Raw genomic sequence first — 18,422 nt, 5'->3', positions numbered from 1 at the left:
ACTTCGGCCATTGTTCCGAGTGTCCAGAAGAAGACGGCAGCTGTTGCTGGTGACGTGTCGGAGGGCGCAGACGAGGACGATGTCGAGGGAGAGGCGAAACCTGAAAAGGGCGGCAAAAAGAAGGCCAAGGCTGTTAAGAAGGAAGAGGAGGAAGAAGCTGTAGAGGACGTGAAACCTAAGAAGGGTAGCAAGAGAAAGGCTCCGGCTGTCAAAGAAGAGGAAGATGTCGATGAGGTTGAAGAGGAGGCACCAGTCAAACCAAAGCGGGGACGTAAGAATGCGAAGGAGGTCAAGGCAGAGGTCAAAGAGGAGGACGTTGATGCTACGGAGGAGAAGCTCCCAGTAAGAGCAAAGCGTGGCAGCAAGAAGGCGAAAGTAGACGCGGAGGAAGCCGAGGAAGAAGAAGCTGTCGAAGCTGAAGAGACTCAGCCGGTCAAGAAACGCAAGACTACTGCAAACGGTACCGCAAAGCAGAAGAAGGCTGCCACTGCGAAAGAAGAGGTCAAAGGCGATGATGCGACTGCAAAAAGGCGATCCGGACGTCTGTCCAAGTAAAGCACGACTGGAAAGTACATGCGTAGTTGCCATAGCGGTTTCACGACCTGTGTATAAGACATAGTACAATTGTAAGATTAATCCACAAGTAATGATACCTACCATTTCCAATATGCATCCTGAGGTCTGAGCGAAGATGTTTAGCATGAGACGGGGTGTAGGCACGTGCGTGACAAGGTCGAGGTGCGGGCGCTGTGGTCATAGCACTGGAACATCTGAAATTCAAGCTCCCCACACACACGTAGTAGTGCCACATTGAGACTACCAGCCACCATTCCCGCGGCTGCTTATTCCACACCCATTGTCGCGATGTTCTACTGCATCGACTAAATCATCCCCCATCCACCCTAATCCTCTTCGGTCCCGTCGCACGTGCGTCGACTTGTCAATTCCGATCGCAACTTGTTGGTACCGGAACCTCGTTGACGCTCCGCGCCTGCCAGACACACGACCGCCGCGATGCCGCAACAACTGCCCAGCAAGGAGGCGACGCTCTTCCGCTCGCTCATCAAGTTCTACGAGGGCAAGCTGTACAAGAAGGGTAGGCGCCAATTGCACGTGGACGACGACGGGCACGACCGCTGACCCCGCCAGGCCTCAAAGCTGCCGAGCAGATCTTGAAGAAATACCCCACCCATGGCGACACCCAGGCCATGAAGGCCCTGATCCTCAACTCCCAGGGCCAGGGCGACGAAGCTTTCGCTCTCTGCAAAGAAGCCCTCCGCAATGACATGAAGTCGCACGTCTGCTGGCACGTCTACGGCCTGTTATGGCGATCGGTCAAGAACTACCCCGAGGCAATCAAGTCGTACAAGATGGCCCTGCGCATAGAACCGGCCTCGCTGAACATCCTCCGCGACCTCGCTCTTCTCCAATGCCAAGTCCGCGACTACGACGGATACATTGAGAGCCGGCGAAAGATGATGCAGGAGCGCCCACAACTGCGCCAGAACTGGACGGCATTGGCAGTCGCTTACCATCTGTCAGGCAACTACGCTGAGGCCGAAAACATCCTCAAGACGTACGAAGAGACGCTCAAACAACCCCCCGCCAAGTCGGACCTCGAGCACTCCGAAGCGACTCTCTACAAGAACATGATAATATACGAGTCGGGCGACGTGGAACGTGCGCTGAACCACTTGGAAGACGTGGTGCGCGTCAGCCTGGATCGCACCGCTGCGTTGGAACTCAAGGCGAAATACCTCCTCGAGTTGGGACGGAAAGAGGAGGCTGAGAAGGCATACAGGATTCTTTTGAGCAGGAACAGCGAGTACCGCGCATACTTCGACGGCTTGGAGAAGGCCCTCGGTCTAGACCGGTCCAACAACGCCGACATCGAGAAGCTGAACGAGCTGTACCAGTCTTTCGCCAGCAAGAATCAGCGCAACGATGCTGCGAGGCGGATACCGTTGGACTTCCTTCAGGGCGAGGCTTTCAAGACACAGGCGGATGCCTATCTCCGGGGCAAGCTGAACAAGGGCGTGCCCTCGACCTTCCCCAACATCAAGTCGCTTTACCGCGACGAGGAAAAGAAGGCAGTCATCGAAGAGCTGGTCCTTGGCTATGCTTCCAGCAAACCGACGAGCGACGAGAGCAACGGCGACAATTCCGACCGGTTCGACGAGGCTGTACTATATTTCCTGGCCCAGCATTACAATTACGTCCAAAGTCGCGACCTGGAGAAGGCCATGGAGTACATAGACAAGCTACTCGAGAAGGACCCGAAATCGGTCGATTACAACCAGACAAAAGCTCGGATCTACAAGCACATGGGCGACGTACAAAAGGCCGCGGAAATCCTCGACCAAGCACAAGAGCTGGAAAAGGGCGATCGATACATCAACACCAAGTGCGCCAAATACCAGTTACGAAACAACGAGAACGAAACCGCGCTTAACACTATGAGTAAATTCACTCGCAACGAGACTGTGGGCGGACCTCTCGGTGATCTCCACGACATGCAGTGTATGTGGTACCTGCTTGAAGACGGCGAGGCATACTTGCGACAAGAGAAACTCGGTCTGGCTCTCAAGCGCTTCACCGCCATTGCAGACATCTTCGATGTGTGGCATGAGGACCAGTTCGACTTCCACAGCTTCTCATTACGGAAGGGCCAGATCCGCGCTTACATCGACATGGTCAGATGGGAAGACCACCTCCGCGACCATCCTTTCTTCACTAGGGCAGCCACTCAGGCAGTCGAGCTATACGTACGGCTAGCGGACAACCCTAAGCTATCGAGCTCGGACGAGCTTGATCTGGAAAACCTGGATCCTACCGAGCGCAAGAAAGCGCAAAAGAAGGCGAAGAAGGAGAGGGAGATGGCCGAGAAGGCCGAGGCCGAGCGCAAAGCTGCTGCTGCCGCAAAGGCGACTGCCAAGGCCGATGATGGCGAGACAAAGAAGGAAGACCAAGATCCAAATGGCGAGAAGTTGCTCCAGACAAAGCAGCCTCTTGAGGACGCACTACGATTCTTGCAGCCTATGCTCGAGCTAGCCCCCAAGAACATTGGAGCTCAGAACGCGGGTTTCGAGGTCTATCTCCGACGAAGTAAGTCACTCAACTGCACATCCCATGCGATATGTATGCTAACAGTCATTCAGACAAGTATTTGCTCGCCCTGAAGTGTCTGCAGTCTGCACGGGAGATCGACCCAGAGAACCCCAAGCTGCACGAGCAGAGCGTTCGCTTCCGTCAAGCTAGTAAGTTACACCCAGAATGCCTCGTCACGCTCATCGCTAATCTAGCAGTCTCCAAACCCGCTGAGCCCCTCTCATCTCAGGCCTCGGAGGTCATCAAGGAGTCCTTCACCACACCACCTGCCGATGCCGACCTCAAAGCCTACAACGATGACTTCCTGAAGAAGCACTCGCAGAGCGCATCCCATCTGCAGTCCGGATACAATGTCCGGTATATCCTCGACAACAGCTCGAAATCCCAGAACGAGCAAGACCTACAGAAGACTTTGGAACTGTCGAGCATTACGATAGAAGAAGCTCAAGCCGGACTCGCACTACTCACTCAGTGGAAGAGTGAACAGAAGGTCAAGGACGACTACAGGGCGAAGGCCGCAGGTCGTTGGAGCTCTGCCACCGTTTTCAAGAACTAAGAATTTCTTTTGGTTCCTACGGAACGCTTTCGAGTTGAACGACAGTATACGCGGCTATGAGTTTATGTACTACATCTAGTCCCAGCTTAGGTAGATGACGCGCAGCATATGCATTTGCACGGTGTCTGAAGCGCTACAACAAAAGCAATGAATAGAATCAGTATACGATTATACATGATGAGCGGGTTTCAAATCCATTTGGGCAGACACCAGACGAAGGTCAACAAGACATTAGGAATTGCGTCACACGCAGGACCTTCCGGAAAGTAGTTGTTTCCGAATGTTCCATCGGCCAATCACAGGCCCCGCAGTACGAAAACTGCCCTTCGTGGCTAGCGTCAGGTCCCTGTGGGGAAGCGTCACAGCCGCACCTTACGAAACAATCGGTCTTGCATTCGATGTCACCTGCACGCTTCAACAGCGTTCTGCGTATCGTTACAGCAATTGTGCTGCTGTTTCTACGACCTCAACGTGTCGTGGACCCAATTCAGATTACAGCGACTTACCGAGAAGGCGCTTCTTCTTCCACTTCTTTACGCCACCGTATACACCGTATCGGTACCCGGTTCCACTGTCGGAAGGCATGGCGACGAGACGATCACACAACAAGACGAGGCTGGGATGCAAGGAGTGTAAGCGAAGACGTATCAAGGTGAGTTCTTCACACAGGTTTCTCATTGGTCCTCGATGCATACGGGGTTGGTTATGCCTGTTTTGGTGCATCTCGATCACGTTACTTGCCCTGCGCCACCGGGGAGCCGAGAACGTCTACCTGAGAGCTATATCGATGTGCGTCAAGATCAAGTCATACCATGGCCCACAGAACATATTCTTGGGTTGTAGTAACACATGTCCCAAGAAACTCCAATACCTCGCCCACTTAGGATGCCACGGAATCACCACAAACTAGATCAATTGCCAAATGCCTGGTCTCCTATCATGCTAATTTCAAGTTCAGTGCGACTGCAAACACCCGTCGTGCGCAAACTGCGACAAGAAAGGCGACACATGCAGCTTTCTCATGCTCGCTCCTTCGTCACGCCTCTCGACAACTTCGACATCACCCACATCAACACAACAGCACATAATATCACCATCGCCGATACCAAGCACACCAGAAACCCAAAACACACCGGCTTACTCGCCAACCAATCTCACCGCATTCAGTAATGAAGTAGCCCTCGCCACGCAGACGCCACGCCAAACTGAGGTCTTTTTGGACGATATACCAATAGACTTCTCTACAAGCTTGACCGTCTCGCCTTCTCAAAGGGACTATCAAGGGGGGTACTTCCCTGAGCTCACCATACCGCCTTACCTGCGCTTAGACGATGCCTGGAAAAACATCCGAGAGCTCCTCCCACCACCACTACAAGAAGTCCTATGTCATTACGAATTCACAACATCCCTCACACTCGCAAATGACGACCCCGCAAAGGCAGCATGGCAAACCTACGTCCCTGAGATGGCGCAAAATCATGACTTCCTAACGAACTGCGTACTTTCCGTCGCCTCATTACATCTCGGTCGACTTTACGATCGCAAAGAGGATAAGAGGCGGATGAACGCGTTAGCAGCGGCGCGTATGAATAAAGCTCTAGTGAGATATAGAACAGAGCTTGAAAACATAACGCAAAATAACGCAGCGGCACTCTTTGCGAGTTCAACATTCACAGCTGTATATCTCTTCCGCACCTCCGCGATAGACATCGAGAACCTGATCGCTTCAATACCACCCGATACCACCGTCCCACCACCAGACGTAGCCAACAAAATGCTCTCCTGCGCGCTTCGCACCATCTGGGGCCTCCGCGGTCCCCTCACCGTCCTTCTCTCAGGTTGGAACTGGGTTGTAGGAAGTGATCTCCATCCCGTCACAGCCCGAGAATGGTGGCCGCGAACCACCACGCCCGCGACCCCACGAGCCCTTAACGAAGACGCCCGTCTCGCCGCCATAGAAGACCTATTGACGAACGACAGCGAGACAAACCTAGACGCACAACACCGCGAGCACCTCTCAGAGGCCCTCCTCTATCTCCGCCAAAGCTTCAATCTAATAAGTCAGTTAACACTGCCTGAACGCTATCCCCCAATGACCGCAGTCCCCTACTCCATCGACGACACAACCATCTCCACGCTCAAAGACCGCGGCGCAATCTTCGTCTGGGCGACACGCATACCCCGCGAATTCCTCGCCTTGATCGAAGCCAAAAATCCTCACGCGCTCGTTATCCTAGCGCACTATGCCGTGTTGCCTGGTAGAGTGCGGAATGTGTGGTGGCTTGAGGGGCTGGGCGCGGATATCGTGACGGCGGTTGCGATGGTATTGGGACGGGAGAAGTGGGGGTTGATTGAGTGGCCTGCGAGGGTTGTGGGACTGGAGCTTGAGAGGGGGGTTATGGGCGAGAGGAGGAGGGGGAGGGAGGAAGGGGGGTCGTGGGAGATGTGTATGGATGTTATCTAGGTTGGTGGATTTGAGTTTGAGGGAGTTTGTATAGTATCTTGGAGCGGTACCATAGAATGGGTGGCATCAGGCTCGTTGAAGCATTGCAGGTACATATTTCTTCTCTAGACCATTGTCGAAACTTGGCTCACACTTCCCTTGAGGCAGCTTGTGGCGAAGAAGCTGATATCAATATAGAAGCCATAGAAACCACGTGTCAATACATCGGAAGATGCGGAAGATGGCAAGACTTGATCGCTAATCATCATAGAAGGGACTGTAGTTGTGGTAGCAATAAAGTTCTCGAGTCGGTCTTGCCTGCAGCGGGTTTATCGGAAATAAGCTAGAATGCGGGGAAGTGGACGGCCCCTGAGTCGCGTCACTACGACAATAACAACCTCGGTGTACGTAGCTTGCTTCCGACTCCGACTACTGCTAAAGGCAGCTTTAGCGATGGATCTTCCTACTTGCTTTCGCGCATCGTCTCTGGCACTCTCGGGTGATTGGGGTTGAGAAGACGATTCGACATCGCGTTCTCCCTGTACGCGTCTAAAAGAGAACAACAAGTTGAAAACATTCAGTATCATGGCGTGTAAGCTTCTACTTCCGCTCTTTTAGGTTACCGTCAGATGCTGACACCTTCAAGTACCCATCATCGCCGGAGCAGCAGGCACAGCAGCCCTCGCCGCCTACCTCAACGCGAAACACCATATCGCCCACGACCTCAAGCATGCCCGCGGCGGTCTCTCGCCGACGCAAGATGTCGTCGACTTCATGACCGATCGCGCGGTTCGAAAACGCGCCCTCACGTACCATGTCTTCGAAGACCAGGTCTGCAAACAACCAAACCACCCGTTCCTCATCTTCGAAGGCAGAACGTGGTCATACAAGGAGTTCTTTGATGCGTTCACGAGGGTGGGGAATTGGCTGATAGAGGACCTGGGTATACAAGCCGATGAGGTAGTTGCTATGGATGGTGGGAATAGTCCAGAGTATCTGATGCTCTGGTTTGCTCTGGATGGGATTGGAGCTATTCCTAGCTTCGTCAATTGGAACCTCACTGGGACGGGGTTGGTGCATTGCGCGAGAGTAAGTGTTCCTGGAAATGAACGCGTAGAAACTGGTTGACCTTTGGAATAGATATGCAACTCCAGATTCCTCATCGCAGACGCCGATGTAAAGAGCAATGTGGAGCCATGCCGTATGGACCTTGAAGAGACAGGCGTAAAGATACACTACTACAATCCCTCCTTCTTCGCGTCGCTACCAAACTCGACACCCATACCAGACTCACGCCGCGACCACGTTACTATAGAGTCCCTCCGCTCGCTGATGTATACTTCTGGAACGACCGGACTGCCCAAAGCCGTGACTTTGAGCACTGGTCGCGAGCTCTTGACTGGCTACAGCGCCGCCAAATACCTTGAGCTTAAGCCAGAAAGCAGGATGTACACATGTATGCCGCTCTATCACGGAGCAGCACATGGCCTTTGCGTCACACCGATAGTTCATTCTGGTGGTACAGTCGTATTGAGCCGGAGGTTTTCGCACAAGACCTTCTGGCCTGAGGTCGCAGCTTCAGATGCGGACATCATTCAGTATGTCGGCGAGCTCTGCAGATATCTACTCAACGGCCCACCGAATACGCACGAACGGAGACACAAGGTGCAGATGGCATGGGGCAACGGTATGCGCCCTGATGTATGGGAACCCTTCCGCGAACGTTTCAACATACCTATCATCAACGAACTATATGCGGCTACTGACGGGCTGGGTGCGACATTCAATCGCAACGCTGGTCCCTTCACGGCGAATAGCATTGGTCTTCGGGGGCTAATCTGGAATTGGCGATTCAGCGACCAGGAAGTGAGAGTGAAAATGGATGTCGATACGGAAGAGATCATGAGAGATGCAAACGGCTTTGCGATCAGATGTGGAGTCAACGAGCCCGGCCAGGTGCTGCACAGATTGACTCCGGAGACTGTGGCTACTTCACCAGGCTATTACAACAACGAGGGCGCCACGGAGAATAGGAGGATTAGGGATGTGTTCGAGAAGGGCGATATGTAAGTCACCCTTTTAAGCTCGTCGACTGTAAGCTGATGATAGCAGATGGTTCAAGTCCGGCGATATGATGCGACAAGATGCGGACGGCCGCGTCTTTTTCGTTGACCGTCTCGGTGACACATTCCGTTGGAAGTCTGAGAACGTATCGACAAACGAAGTGGCCGACATGCTCGGTAAGTTCCCACAGATCGCTGAGACAAACGCATACGGCGTTCTCGTCCCTGGATACGACGGCCGAGCAGGCACTGCATCCATCGTCATGGCCGATGGAGTCACAGAGTCGACATTCAACTTTGCAGCTCTGGCGAAGCATGCGAGAGCAGTCTTGCCGAGTTATGCAGTGCCGCTGTTTCTAAGGGTGACGCCTGCATTGGAGTATACGGGCACTCTGAAGATTCAGAAGGGTAGGCTGAAGAAGGAAGGTGTTGATCCGGATAAGATCACTGGAGAGGATAAGCTGTATTGGCTACCGGAGGGTAGTGATCGGTATCTTCCATTCACGAAGAAGGATTGGGAGGCTCTATTGGATAAGAGGGTACGATTATCATAGTGTCTTTACTATAGCTGACCTCACACCTAATGTGCTTTATATTCTAAGAGCCATTTCTGCTACTGAATGGGTGCTATACCGTGGATTCACTGCCCACCAGAGCCTATATTGACGTTGGGCTATCTACTTTGCATGTTTTCATCTTGATGCAGGCGGCAGACCTATTCGGTCTCTTCCTTGTACGAGGTGCGATGGTACTGCTGACTGATTCAGGCCACCAAGGAAATCCATGTTCTTTAAGTACAGCCGCCGTCATCCCAGATGGCCATCGTCCACGTCAGTGTGTTGATCGCTCACTACATTTCTTCCATCCACTTTTGAACGACAAAAGACCCCACCGGGCATCAACCATCGTCGCCCTCTCGACATGCATCGCCTGCACTCTACCATCGTTCCAGGGCTGCACCATGGGGCTCATTACGCTGATGTCAAAAACACCTTCAGGGCTGTACGCTACTTCCAAGGCGCAGTTAGCCCCATTGCGGCTGGATAGACGCTGGGGCGTAAGGGTCCACAAACCATGATCTTTCCGCCCACGACATTCGTCATGTTCTACGTTGCAGGTGATACACGTGGAAAGAAATGTTGGTTAATGTGTTGGCTAAAAGGGAAGTTGAGTGAGCCAATCAGGTGGCATGGGGCTGAACTTGCGTGCATTGTTGCGTGAGTCCCGACAAGAGGGTCGAATCCGCAGATTTGGTCTGTGGTCTGAGGTGCGGCAGTTTTTCGCTTCATTATGATCAGATAGAACGGAAGATTTAGGGAACTGATTAGGTGTATGCTTGGACTGTAAAGATGGCGTGTTGTGCTGTTGAGATGGAAAGTGAGTTTGGTTGGGGAATGGGGCTACGTCGAGGGGTCCTCCTGGTGCTGATGGTGTTCTACGTGTCTCTGAGACCTAAATGCGCCACCTGTTGTGGTTCCCGGGATGCCTGAACATACACAAGCATCGAGGCAAAGCGTCCAGCTGTCCAACTTGACTGCCAATCCGAAACAAGCAAGTGGGCAGCCAGGATTTACCTTGGCCTACTTGATAGATCTCCTGTCCGAGAAGAGATGGACGTATTGAAGTGTCGGTAGATTTACCGGAGTGCAAACCTAGGTCGCGATCTACGATACTCTGTTGTCAAGTCGTGAGGCGACGTTGGGCGTTGGGTAGCTGCCCAGGTGTGGTGGCTTCAAAGACTTGACCAACGCATCGCAATTACCCTTAAAAGCACGCTCTTGAACAAGCAGACCATGCGATGCCTCTGTGAACAACGTTAGAAGAAGTGAAGCATGATTCAGCAAGACGCAATAGTGATCAGTCGTCCCAGGGTAAACGAAGGGGACAACTGAAGCGAGCCGACAAGCGAAAACGTCAACCCGGATTCGATCAAACCTTCAATCGCCGTTAAAGCGCGCCTTTCCCCTTTGACCCAAAACAACAATGCGATGCGTTACCCCAACTCACCTCCAACAAAACTATAATACACACAGATCTTCACGCGACAACCGTATACAGACGGTGTCGTCAAGCTAGCACCCAACTTCCCTAACCGCCACGCACCTGCCAATTTACCAGCAGTAAGGAAAAGTCTCCGAATCCAGCCAGAAACACCACAAATCTCCCCCAGAAACTCTCCAGTTGGTCGGTTCGCTTGCTCCCCACCCCCTTTCGCAGCCCAGCCCCCACACGAGGGGGGCGCGCAATACTGTATCGATCGCCGTGCTCGAGTCCCTCATTTTCAGCCCTACAATCGCCCGCTGTCATCGAAACCAAATCTGAAATTGAATCGTAATCATCGTTGAAATTCAGCCCAACGGTTCTATTCCCATCTTAGATGGGGCAGACCAGAACTTGGAAACAGGTGGCATGCACTGGGCGTGTGATCGACCTAGCCGCCCACCAGCGCTCGGTACTCAACCTGTTACGCGTCCGGTGTGGAAAAAAGGGAAAGGACCAACAATCATCTGCCGGACTTTCTGAACGGTGTGCGCAGGACTACGTTGGCAGCTGGTGCTTGGTGGTGGTTTAATCGGTGCGAGAACTGTGTATTCGGGGCGAATATCGCGATGCATGGGTGACCGTGGCTAGGATCTGGTTCTGTCCTGTCTGGCTCGCCTCTCCCTCACCTCAAGAGTCCCTGACTCGACTCACCAACATGATCGTGGAAGTGATGCGCACGTATACCTGTCGAATGGAAAATGCCGGTCGCTGCAGGGCTCAACGGCACATGGATTTTCGCTCTCATCGGGCTGGGCGCATCGCTGGACGGATACACCTCATTTACCAGAAAACGGGAATACTGGTAACACGGATTTCTTTGTTCCGCGTCGCAATACTGTACGGATTAGTACGAAAGGCGGGATTCGGGTTTTTACATTGGGCCGACTCACGATATATCGTCGTCAGGTTTCTTGTGCTATAGGGGGTTCGCGGAAGCTGGGGCAGGGGGTTTGGCCGCGTGCGCTCTTTGTCAATCTGAAGGTCTGGACAAGGATGGCATCGTGGGCACGGGTTTCCGAGGCTTCCGCCGCCGCACCGGACGGGCGAGGAAAGGACGCTCATGACGCGATGCGACGCGTCGTCTTTCTGCTTTCGAGATGACGGTGTAGCAGCATGAGGATGGATGCGACGAAGACGGTGTGGAATACATGTCAGACGCCTACTTCTTACACCCCGCGTGGAGGGTAAATTCTCCTTCAGCCCTACAGCGCGCGAACGGTTGTCAGATCAGTAAGCCCTTGCGCGAGCAACCGCCGGTGGAGTTGACCCTGGAGATTTGGGTGCTGACATATACAACGTGGGAAATCCGGGGTATCAGATACATCTGTCCACCAGGGCAGTAACGTGAGCAAGATATGACGTGATTTGATTTGATTGCAAATCCTCTACATGCATGCCCCCTTCACAGGAAGGATCATGCTCCTGGAACCCTATACTTCCGCTGCGAATACAGCGTGACGGAGAAACCGTCTCGTGCTCGGATGTAAAAGACCGTCTCAACCCGTCCTCCGGGCAGCAGCGAAGTGCGAGAGGTATCACAAATCGCCGAGACCCTTTGCTTCGGGCTCGCACGGGAATTTTGAAACTTTGCCTCTTTAGGCAAGCGTTGCGGTCAATCCTTCTTCTCTGCATTATCCTGAAAGCGTTTAGGCGGCTTCGTACTCGCCTCTTTGCCGCTAATGGAACGTTATTCGTTGGTTCGTTTACATGTGAAATCCGCTGGGCAACTAGTGTGTGAATTGAATGCAAGGCTGAATCGACAGGTACTAGTTGGGGCTGTCTTGTCGATGGTCCTTGGAATTCTTCGGCATCGGGGTCTGTGTCAACGCTACGGAGCGTTGTACGATATTCGATTCGCAAATCAAACTTAATCGCTCGAATCCAAGATCAACGGCGGTGGAGTTAGAAGGGCGTTATTACCGACAGAACGACCGTTGGGGACCGCCCAAAGGATGGACAAAGTGCTTAGCGGCTTGCGATAGTTACCGGCGCTAAAACATCCTGCCCAGGTGTCAAAGCTCTAGTATTAGACAGTTTCTGCGGAACAGTCACGTCAAGCGAGCCATGCGCTTGCTGACAAAGGTGGAAGGAGGCATACCTTTCGTAACGATCCTCGTGGGCGGTGCACGAACCCGAGTATGGTATGCGAGACAGTGCGACGCCTGCCCTGTACGCGACTAAGTGGCGCGGACGTTTCAACGGCCAACCTGAAGGTATGTTTTGCGAACAACGATACGTGTCGCAGAGCGTGACGGGGCGACACAAACTCTGCGCTTGTAATTATCGTATGCAAAAAGGCTCAGGCGTAGCTGGTGGCCTTGCCGAATGGCTGCCTGCTGGTATGGGTCCCGGAATAGCATCGCAGACGAGAGCAACAGACGAGACACGGTTGAACCCGTGAAGGATGCTTGTGCCACTGTCCGTTTCACACCAGCCTCTCATGGTGCTTTCCACACAGCCGCGCCGGAGTTGACTCCGTGCCGTGGCATCTCGCGCTCTGCACGTGACGAAAAACCGGTCACCGAGTGCCCGCTTGTTATCGTGGGATTACTAGATCGCATCCGGTATGCCGAGCAGCGAATTGCACTCCGTCGAAGCTGTCGTGAGGCGTCGTGGCGCGGTTTGCGTACCGAGTGATCCGCATGCTTCTTGAACTACTCCCACATGTGCAGTTGTAGTGCATGTGGAGACTCTTGTATCATTTCAAATTCGAGTTTCCCATGGTGTGTGGAATGCGTCACTGGCAGAGTCGCGCAGCCCCACTAGAGGCTGAATCCCACGAGGCGCAGGCTTCGCAACATGCTTCCGCATCAGGCAAGTTGCTGTCGCACGTAGGATTGCTTGAGACCTACTTGCGTCACATCTTTCGCCCTGCTGCTCCTCACGCTTGCGAAGTAAACTCGCTGCGTACGAGCAGTTTAGTTGGCTGCGCTCTCAAAGTTATTTCGGTTGGCTCATATCAATATGGTTACGCCGCAGACGCGTAGTTAGGGTTGCATCGGTAGGCAGCCTGACCGGTAGCTGAAAAATTGGCTTGATTGAAGGACTGTTAATGGAGGATGGAATATCAATTCATGGAAGAGCGAGTCTGTTTATGGCTCAAGCGGGTGACGAGCACCGGATGATCCAATGGTTCGGGGCTGTACGATCCCGTCTGGGGGACCGCGGGGTAGGTGGGATGATGATTATTCAGAGATCGGCGAGGTTCTAGTGTCCGACGGCGTAGGCGTACTCGCTGACTTGCTAGAAGCAGTAGGCGATGCAAGGAAACAGAATGGAAACTATCCTTGCGTGTGTTTGCGCTTTTCGAATACCCGCATTCTTTGCAGTCACCCTGCATGTCGTGGATAACAGGTTGTTGCGCAGAAGATCGACGGTGCAGGGTTGTACGGCTGCGCGCCCTTTGACTCCCAAATCAATATCGCGATGCTTCAACGGACGAAGGCGGAGGTCAGAAGACTGACCGATCGCGATGCGGACTTAACGTGGCAGCGGTGACCTAACCTGGCTTCGCGTGTGTAATGCGTGGGAAAGTGCTGTACAGCGTCCCACACTCACACGGTACATGTGCTTGCGTACCGCATGTGCATTCGAAGTTCGCCGTGTGATGGAAGGCGTTGCAAACAGGCAACAAACCTCATGGTGTTTGTCGCGAAGAGAGAGGGTGTGCTTCATGCCTAATGTGTATGCAGCAGCGACGCTGAGCGACCTTTCTATCACCACTTTCACGGCTGACTGCTTTGTATTCACGCACCAAATACAGCCTCGTTCAGTCAGCTGTTCTCCTCAGCCCTATCACTGTACCCACCATGCGCGTTCCAGAAGTACTGCAGAAGCAAGCAGCAACCACCTCCCATGCAGCACGGGCTGAGTAATGAAGTCAGGTACTTACGAAATTGCTGTGTTACTTATAGGCTTTGGGTGGCGTCCAATTGCATCTTGTCGCTCCATTAACCTGTTTGAAGCATGTCAAGCGGCACGGCACATTCGGGTCGGCTTTGCGCTGCAACTCCGAGTCCGCGCATCCTGATGTACAATGATGCCTAGGTCGCTCCTTCGAAAGAGGAGTCATTCAAGACGATCTTGATGCATTCGTGCATATTATACATGAATCAGCATTCTGGACCTGTCTAGTGGAGAACACGTCGTTCGATAGTTTGCGTGTCTGACTCGTTCTCCTAGAGAGGCCTCTGGGTTGGGTCTGTTGCAGTATTGCCAAAGTCCGATGATGGTGTACTTGCAGGCCGTTCGAGAAGCGGATGTCCGCATGGTCATGATAGGGCGGCTTCTGGGCGTGTTTACACCACGGCATACTCGCTCGATATGGAAATGTTTCCACCGCATACGCAAGCCACTTAGCAGCGAGTAGTGCCATTCGTCGATATGTTCGATCTTACATTTGCTCAGGAGACGCGTGCAGTGGAAAAGTCGCCCTTCCAAGAATTGTGTGCTGAATAATGTAACGTATGCGTTCGAGCCAGAAATATAATGAGTCGTGCGCATTGTGCTAATCTTGCTCTTGATATTTATTTTGATTTTGCCTGCGGCACAGCAGTTACGCCCGAGCGCTTCGAAGATCGACTCGCAATACGGACCTGGACAGGGACGTCGAAGGATTCTTTCAGGGATCTTACCGTTCCCGCGAGAACGGCTGAACGGTCAGGAAAGGCAAGTCTCCTTCTTGGCACAGGAACGCCATCAAGCGTCGCTTCGCGGCTCTCTGGCGCTGGAAGCGCTACTGTTGTAAAGATGAGTCGAAGCGTGTCGAGACGACACTAGTCTCTGAATGACTGTTCGTTTCGACCACCAACCTGAGACTGCATGCTGCGGCTGATAGCGACCCTCCACTCTCTGGGCGTGGGAAATCTGTCTGCCTTGAGCTGCATGATGACGGAAGCGAGCGCGGGTTGTGATTGCACACGTTGCTTTACAAAAGTGCAAAGGCCGAGACCTTCTATTGCCAGTCTGCCACGAGGTCTGACGCCCCATGCGGAGGCACCGCGCTGGCGACACCGTCTGTGTGCAAGGCGACCAATCGTTATCGGTGAACGGGCGCTGGATAATAACGGGCGCTTGGGTATACATGAACCCTCTAAGCGAACAGGCTCGATTCTGCGCAATACGCGACAAATGCGGTATCCGTGTTCTTGTCCGTGGGGATATATAGAAATGATGTTCAGTAAATTCAGCAACATGTGGAAAGAGCGGCGGCAGGCTTTCCCACCACACTGGTCGTTCCTTCCTATCGGTTACGCCCTGCAACCGGTGAGCTTAATACTGTACGAGGTGGTCCCATACGCGGATGTATACAGAAAACCCCTCACTAAGTTTCGGTGTAGTAGATGAGCGGCAGTTCTCACAGGTCTTCGCTCGGGTGCTACAGCGCACGACCAAATGAATGACAGTGGGGACACGAGGAGGGGTACCTGTGTCGCATCGCTGCTGGACCAATGATGGTGTTTCAGGTGCTGACTTGTGTGCATCGTAGGGCTGTAGGGCTGCGAAGGAGGGTGGTAGAGTTACTGTCATCAGAAAGATGGCTCGACTTGGCACAGCGGCCGCTAAATATAGGCCGTTTCCTCTTGCGATGAATTAGCGCGTTAGTCGCTTCCAAAGTTGCATTTGTTTTCGACGATAAATATGGAAGGAACGGCATTAGCACGGCGGCTGCCTCGCGAAGAGCGTTACCAGACGATGCGAAGGTGGAAGAATAGAACGAAACGCGTGTACTGAGATTGACTGGTTAGTGTGTTTTGGTATGGGATATGGTGCTCATGTAGGCGATCTCGCGGTCGCCGTAGCACGACTAACTCCATGCCCCTCTTGGGCATACACCCGGCCGATGACGGTAATGTACCAAGGATTCAAAGCATGTTGATAGTGAACCCGGTGATAAGGGCTGAACGAGATCACATGACCTCTCGCGAGAGCCCCCTCCCCACCATGTATCGCGTACAGCGGTGAGATTTGCACGGAACGCCCGAAGGAACGGTCGCCCAGCGCCCTGGAGGGGAAGTTGATTCGTCCTGGTACTCGTCCGGCCACTCAGAGGGCGCGACAAGAACCGGTGGCAGGGACCCCCAGCTGCCGCTAGCCGCTCTGGGAAACATATGGGTCCTCCCGCCTTACAGACTCACCGTCGGAACGACCTCACCTTCTGTATCGCTTTTACACGACTTCAGCATCCGCATAGGGTATATAAATCTCAGCCACCACGGACCGATCACGAACTTGGCGATGCACCGCGCAATTCAGGCGTTGGCGGGCATCTCTGCGGTGAGCTCTCTGTCACCGCAACGTAGCAGTGCCCCAAACGGTGTGGAACATTTGACTCCACGCTATTGCGACAGGCCAACTCGGTAGATGAGGTCGAAAGAAGATGTCGCGTAATGCATACCTGGCTAGCTTCTTTGACGATTGCTCGACTGCAAAACACTGATTCGTCTTCGTTGATCTCCGCCAACCAGGCGTAACACAGCCATGCTGGGTAGGGAGACATTCCGAAGCAGACGAGCCACTATGCCTGATACCGCAATTCAACGCTCCAGCTGCTCATAGCCTTCTCCTTGGCCATCGGTATTTCCTACTTGAAGCAACGGGTCAAAGAATAAGAGTTATCGGGACATTGACGGACATCATGAAGGACCTATAGGAAAGAGGAATCTCCTGGTGCCACGGCCGTGGGACTCTGATTCCTGCCGCAGAGGCTTGTTCAGCCCAGGTCTTGCCGTGGGTGGACAACTGCAGCAGCCAACGGCCCCGTTAGCCTGCGTTCTGGGTTTGAATTGCTGACGCGGGGTCGGGGTAAAAGGTACCGTCTGCATATCCCACCAACTTGCGCCGCAAAGTCGACAAGGGATCATCTAGCTCGTTGAGACATCTCCAATGAGAGATCAGAATGGACAATGCAATTGTCTCCCACGCCACGTTCCACAGTTACAGTTGGTGTGGCATTGTCGACAAGCATACCCCTGGCCATTATCTGGACGCTGTTAATTGATTGTTGTAGTTGAATACAGACAGCGAAGTGGGGAATGTCTCTCAAGCGAGGGGACATGAGCTGCGATGTCTGAGGCGAAGAGCTCCACAAACGTCTAGACAGACTTCAGGCCCCACTCATATGGAAACCCGACGTCGAAGCGAGTAGTCCTGGAGAGCAGCTGAGTTGCGATAGTCGATAGCTGAGGTCGAGGTCTCGACACACGTGGCATGGCGATCTGCCCTTTTCCCTCTTTTATGGGTAGCGCGAGCGTGCCAACGCGTGTGTGTCTCAGTCCTGGATCACCAACGTACACACGGTTCGCTGCACCTGTCCCCGTCAATCGGCCCCCGCAATCTCGATGCTTCATGCGGTGATAGTACCACTGACAACACCAACCATATAGCGTATTCGGACTGTCTCCAGTGCAAGCCCAAGGTAGTCGCTATTTACCAACTGCAGGCTCTAGGACCAACGGGACGGTGTACCTTTAGATCTGAGCAGCTAGCGCGCCACCAAGCTTTGAAACGACCGGTGGTTTCTTTACAGCCGCCACGCACAATTGGACGAGATAAACTCTGCAGTAGGCTCGCCCAGGCCATACATAGCAGTGGTCGATGAAGGAGGGGCAGCAGATGTCGAGTAGAAACGGGGGGTAGTACCAGACATTTGTCAAAATTTCAGGAACGACATCAGGGCGAAAGGCAAGAAGAAGCGCTCTTGAAACAGTACCTTACCTGATCGAAGATATTCTGGGACGTGTCACATAGGCGGCTCAGTGAAGGCGCAGCTACAGAAGGCGTGAAGCCGACAAGGCTCGACCGCCAGGCGTAGGGCGTGCCGTTGTAACAACGGCAACAAGACACTAGCAGAGCAATCTGCCAACAGCAAACGGGTTCAAGGCGTGTCTGGCAGTGTTTCTAGATGCAAATTTCCCATGATGATTGGCTTCTCCAGTGTTGTTGGTGGAAACATGGCATGGCTAAGCTTTGGGCTGACTGCCGCTATGCGCCTTTTGGCTCAGAACTCACCGACACTGCAGTAAGGTGCTGATGCGGCTGCGGAAGAACATGGGACAGTGCGTAGGGCTGGTGGAATGCGACGCTCGTTTGAAGGGGCCTTTGGGGCTCTTCGAGTGGTGGCGCTGTTGCGGCAGCGTACTTTACTTAGGCACGGCGTGACAAAGCAGACTAAATGCATCGACGGCTGGGCTGCTGCTCGAGTGCTAGC

The 18,422-nt window shown here is 53.3% G+C and overlaps 3 protein-coding genes across 3 annotated transcripts; all 3 read left to right on the top strand.

Moving 5' to 3' along the window:
• Nucleotides 1-1,014: 1,014 nt before the first annotated feature.
• Nucleotides 1,015-3,664, top strand: J4E93_007790 (uncharacterized protein; the record flags this gene model as incomplete). The annotated part of the gene is made up of 4 exons (XM_049345694.1): nucleotides 1,015-1,096; nucleotides 1,150-3,105; nucleotides 3,159-3,257; nucleotides 3,306-3,664. 4 exons carry the CDS (start codon nucleotides 1,015-1,017, stop codon nucleotides 3,662-3,664), a joined length of 2,496 nt encoding a protein of 831 aa, XP_049197221.1.
• A 1,021-nt stretch (nucleotides 3,665-4,685) lies between these two features.
• Nucleotides 4,686-6,128, top strand: J4E93_007789 (uncharacterized protein; the record flags this gene model as incomplete). The annotated part of the gene is made up of 1 exon (XM_049345693.1): nucleotides 4,686-6,128. One exon carries the CDS (start codon nucleotides 4,686-4,688, stop codon nucleotides 6,126-6,128), a length of 1,443 nt encoding a protein of 480 aa, XP_049197220.1.
• A 564-nt stretch (nucleotides 6,129-6,692) lies between these two features.
• FAT1 (long-chain fatty acid transporter fat1) lies at nucleotides 6,693-8,724 on the top strand (the record flags this gene model as incomplete). The annotated part of the gene is made up of 4 exons (XM_049345692.1): nucleotides 6,693-6,699; nucleotides 6,754-7,196; nucleotides 7,248-8,173; nucleotides 8,220-8,724. The coding sequence occupies 4 exons, from the start codon at nucleotides 6,693-6,695 to the stop codon at nucleotides 8,722-8,724; spliced, it is 1,881 nt and encodes a 626-aa protein (XP_049197219.1).
• Between the last annotated feature and the right edge of the window lie 9,698 nt (nucleotides 8,725-18,422).

Source organism: Alternaria ventricosa, assembly GCF_023758065.1.
Source record: "Alternaria ventricosa strain BMP 2768 chromosome Unknown scaffold_14, whole genome shotgun sequence".
In the NCBI taxonomy this organism is placed as follows: domain Eukaryota; kingdom Fungi; phylum Ascomycota; class Dothideomycetes; order Pleosporales; family Pleosporaceae; genus Alternaria; species Alternaria ventricosa.
The sequence above is the reverse complement of the archived record's forward strand: the minus strand, read 5'-3'. Positions and strand labels throughout refer to the sequence as shown.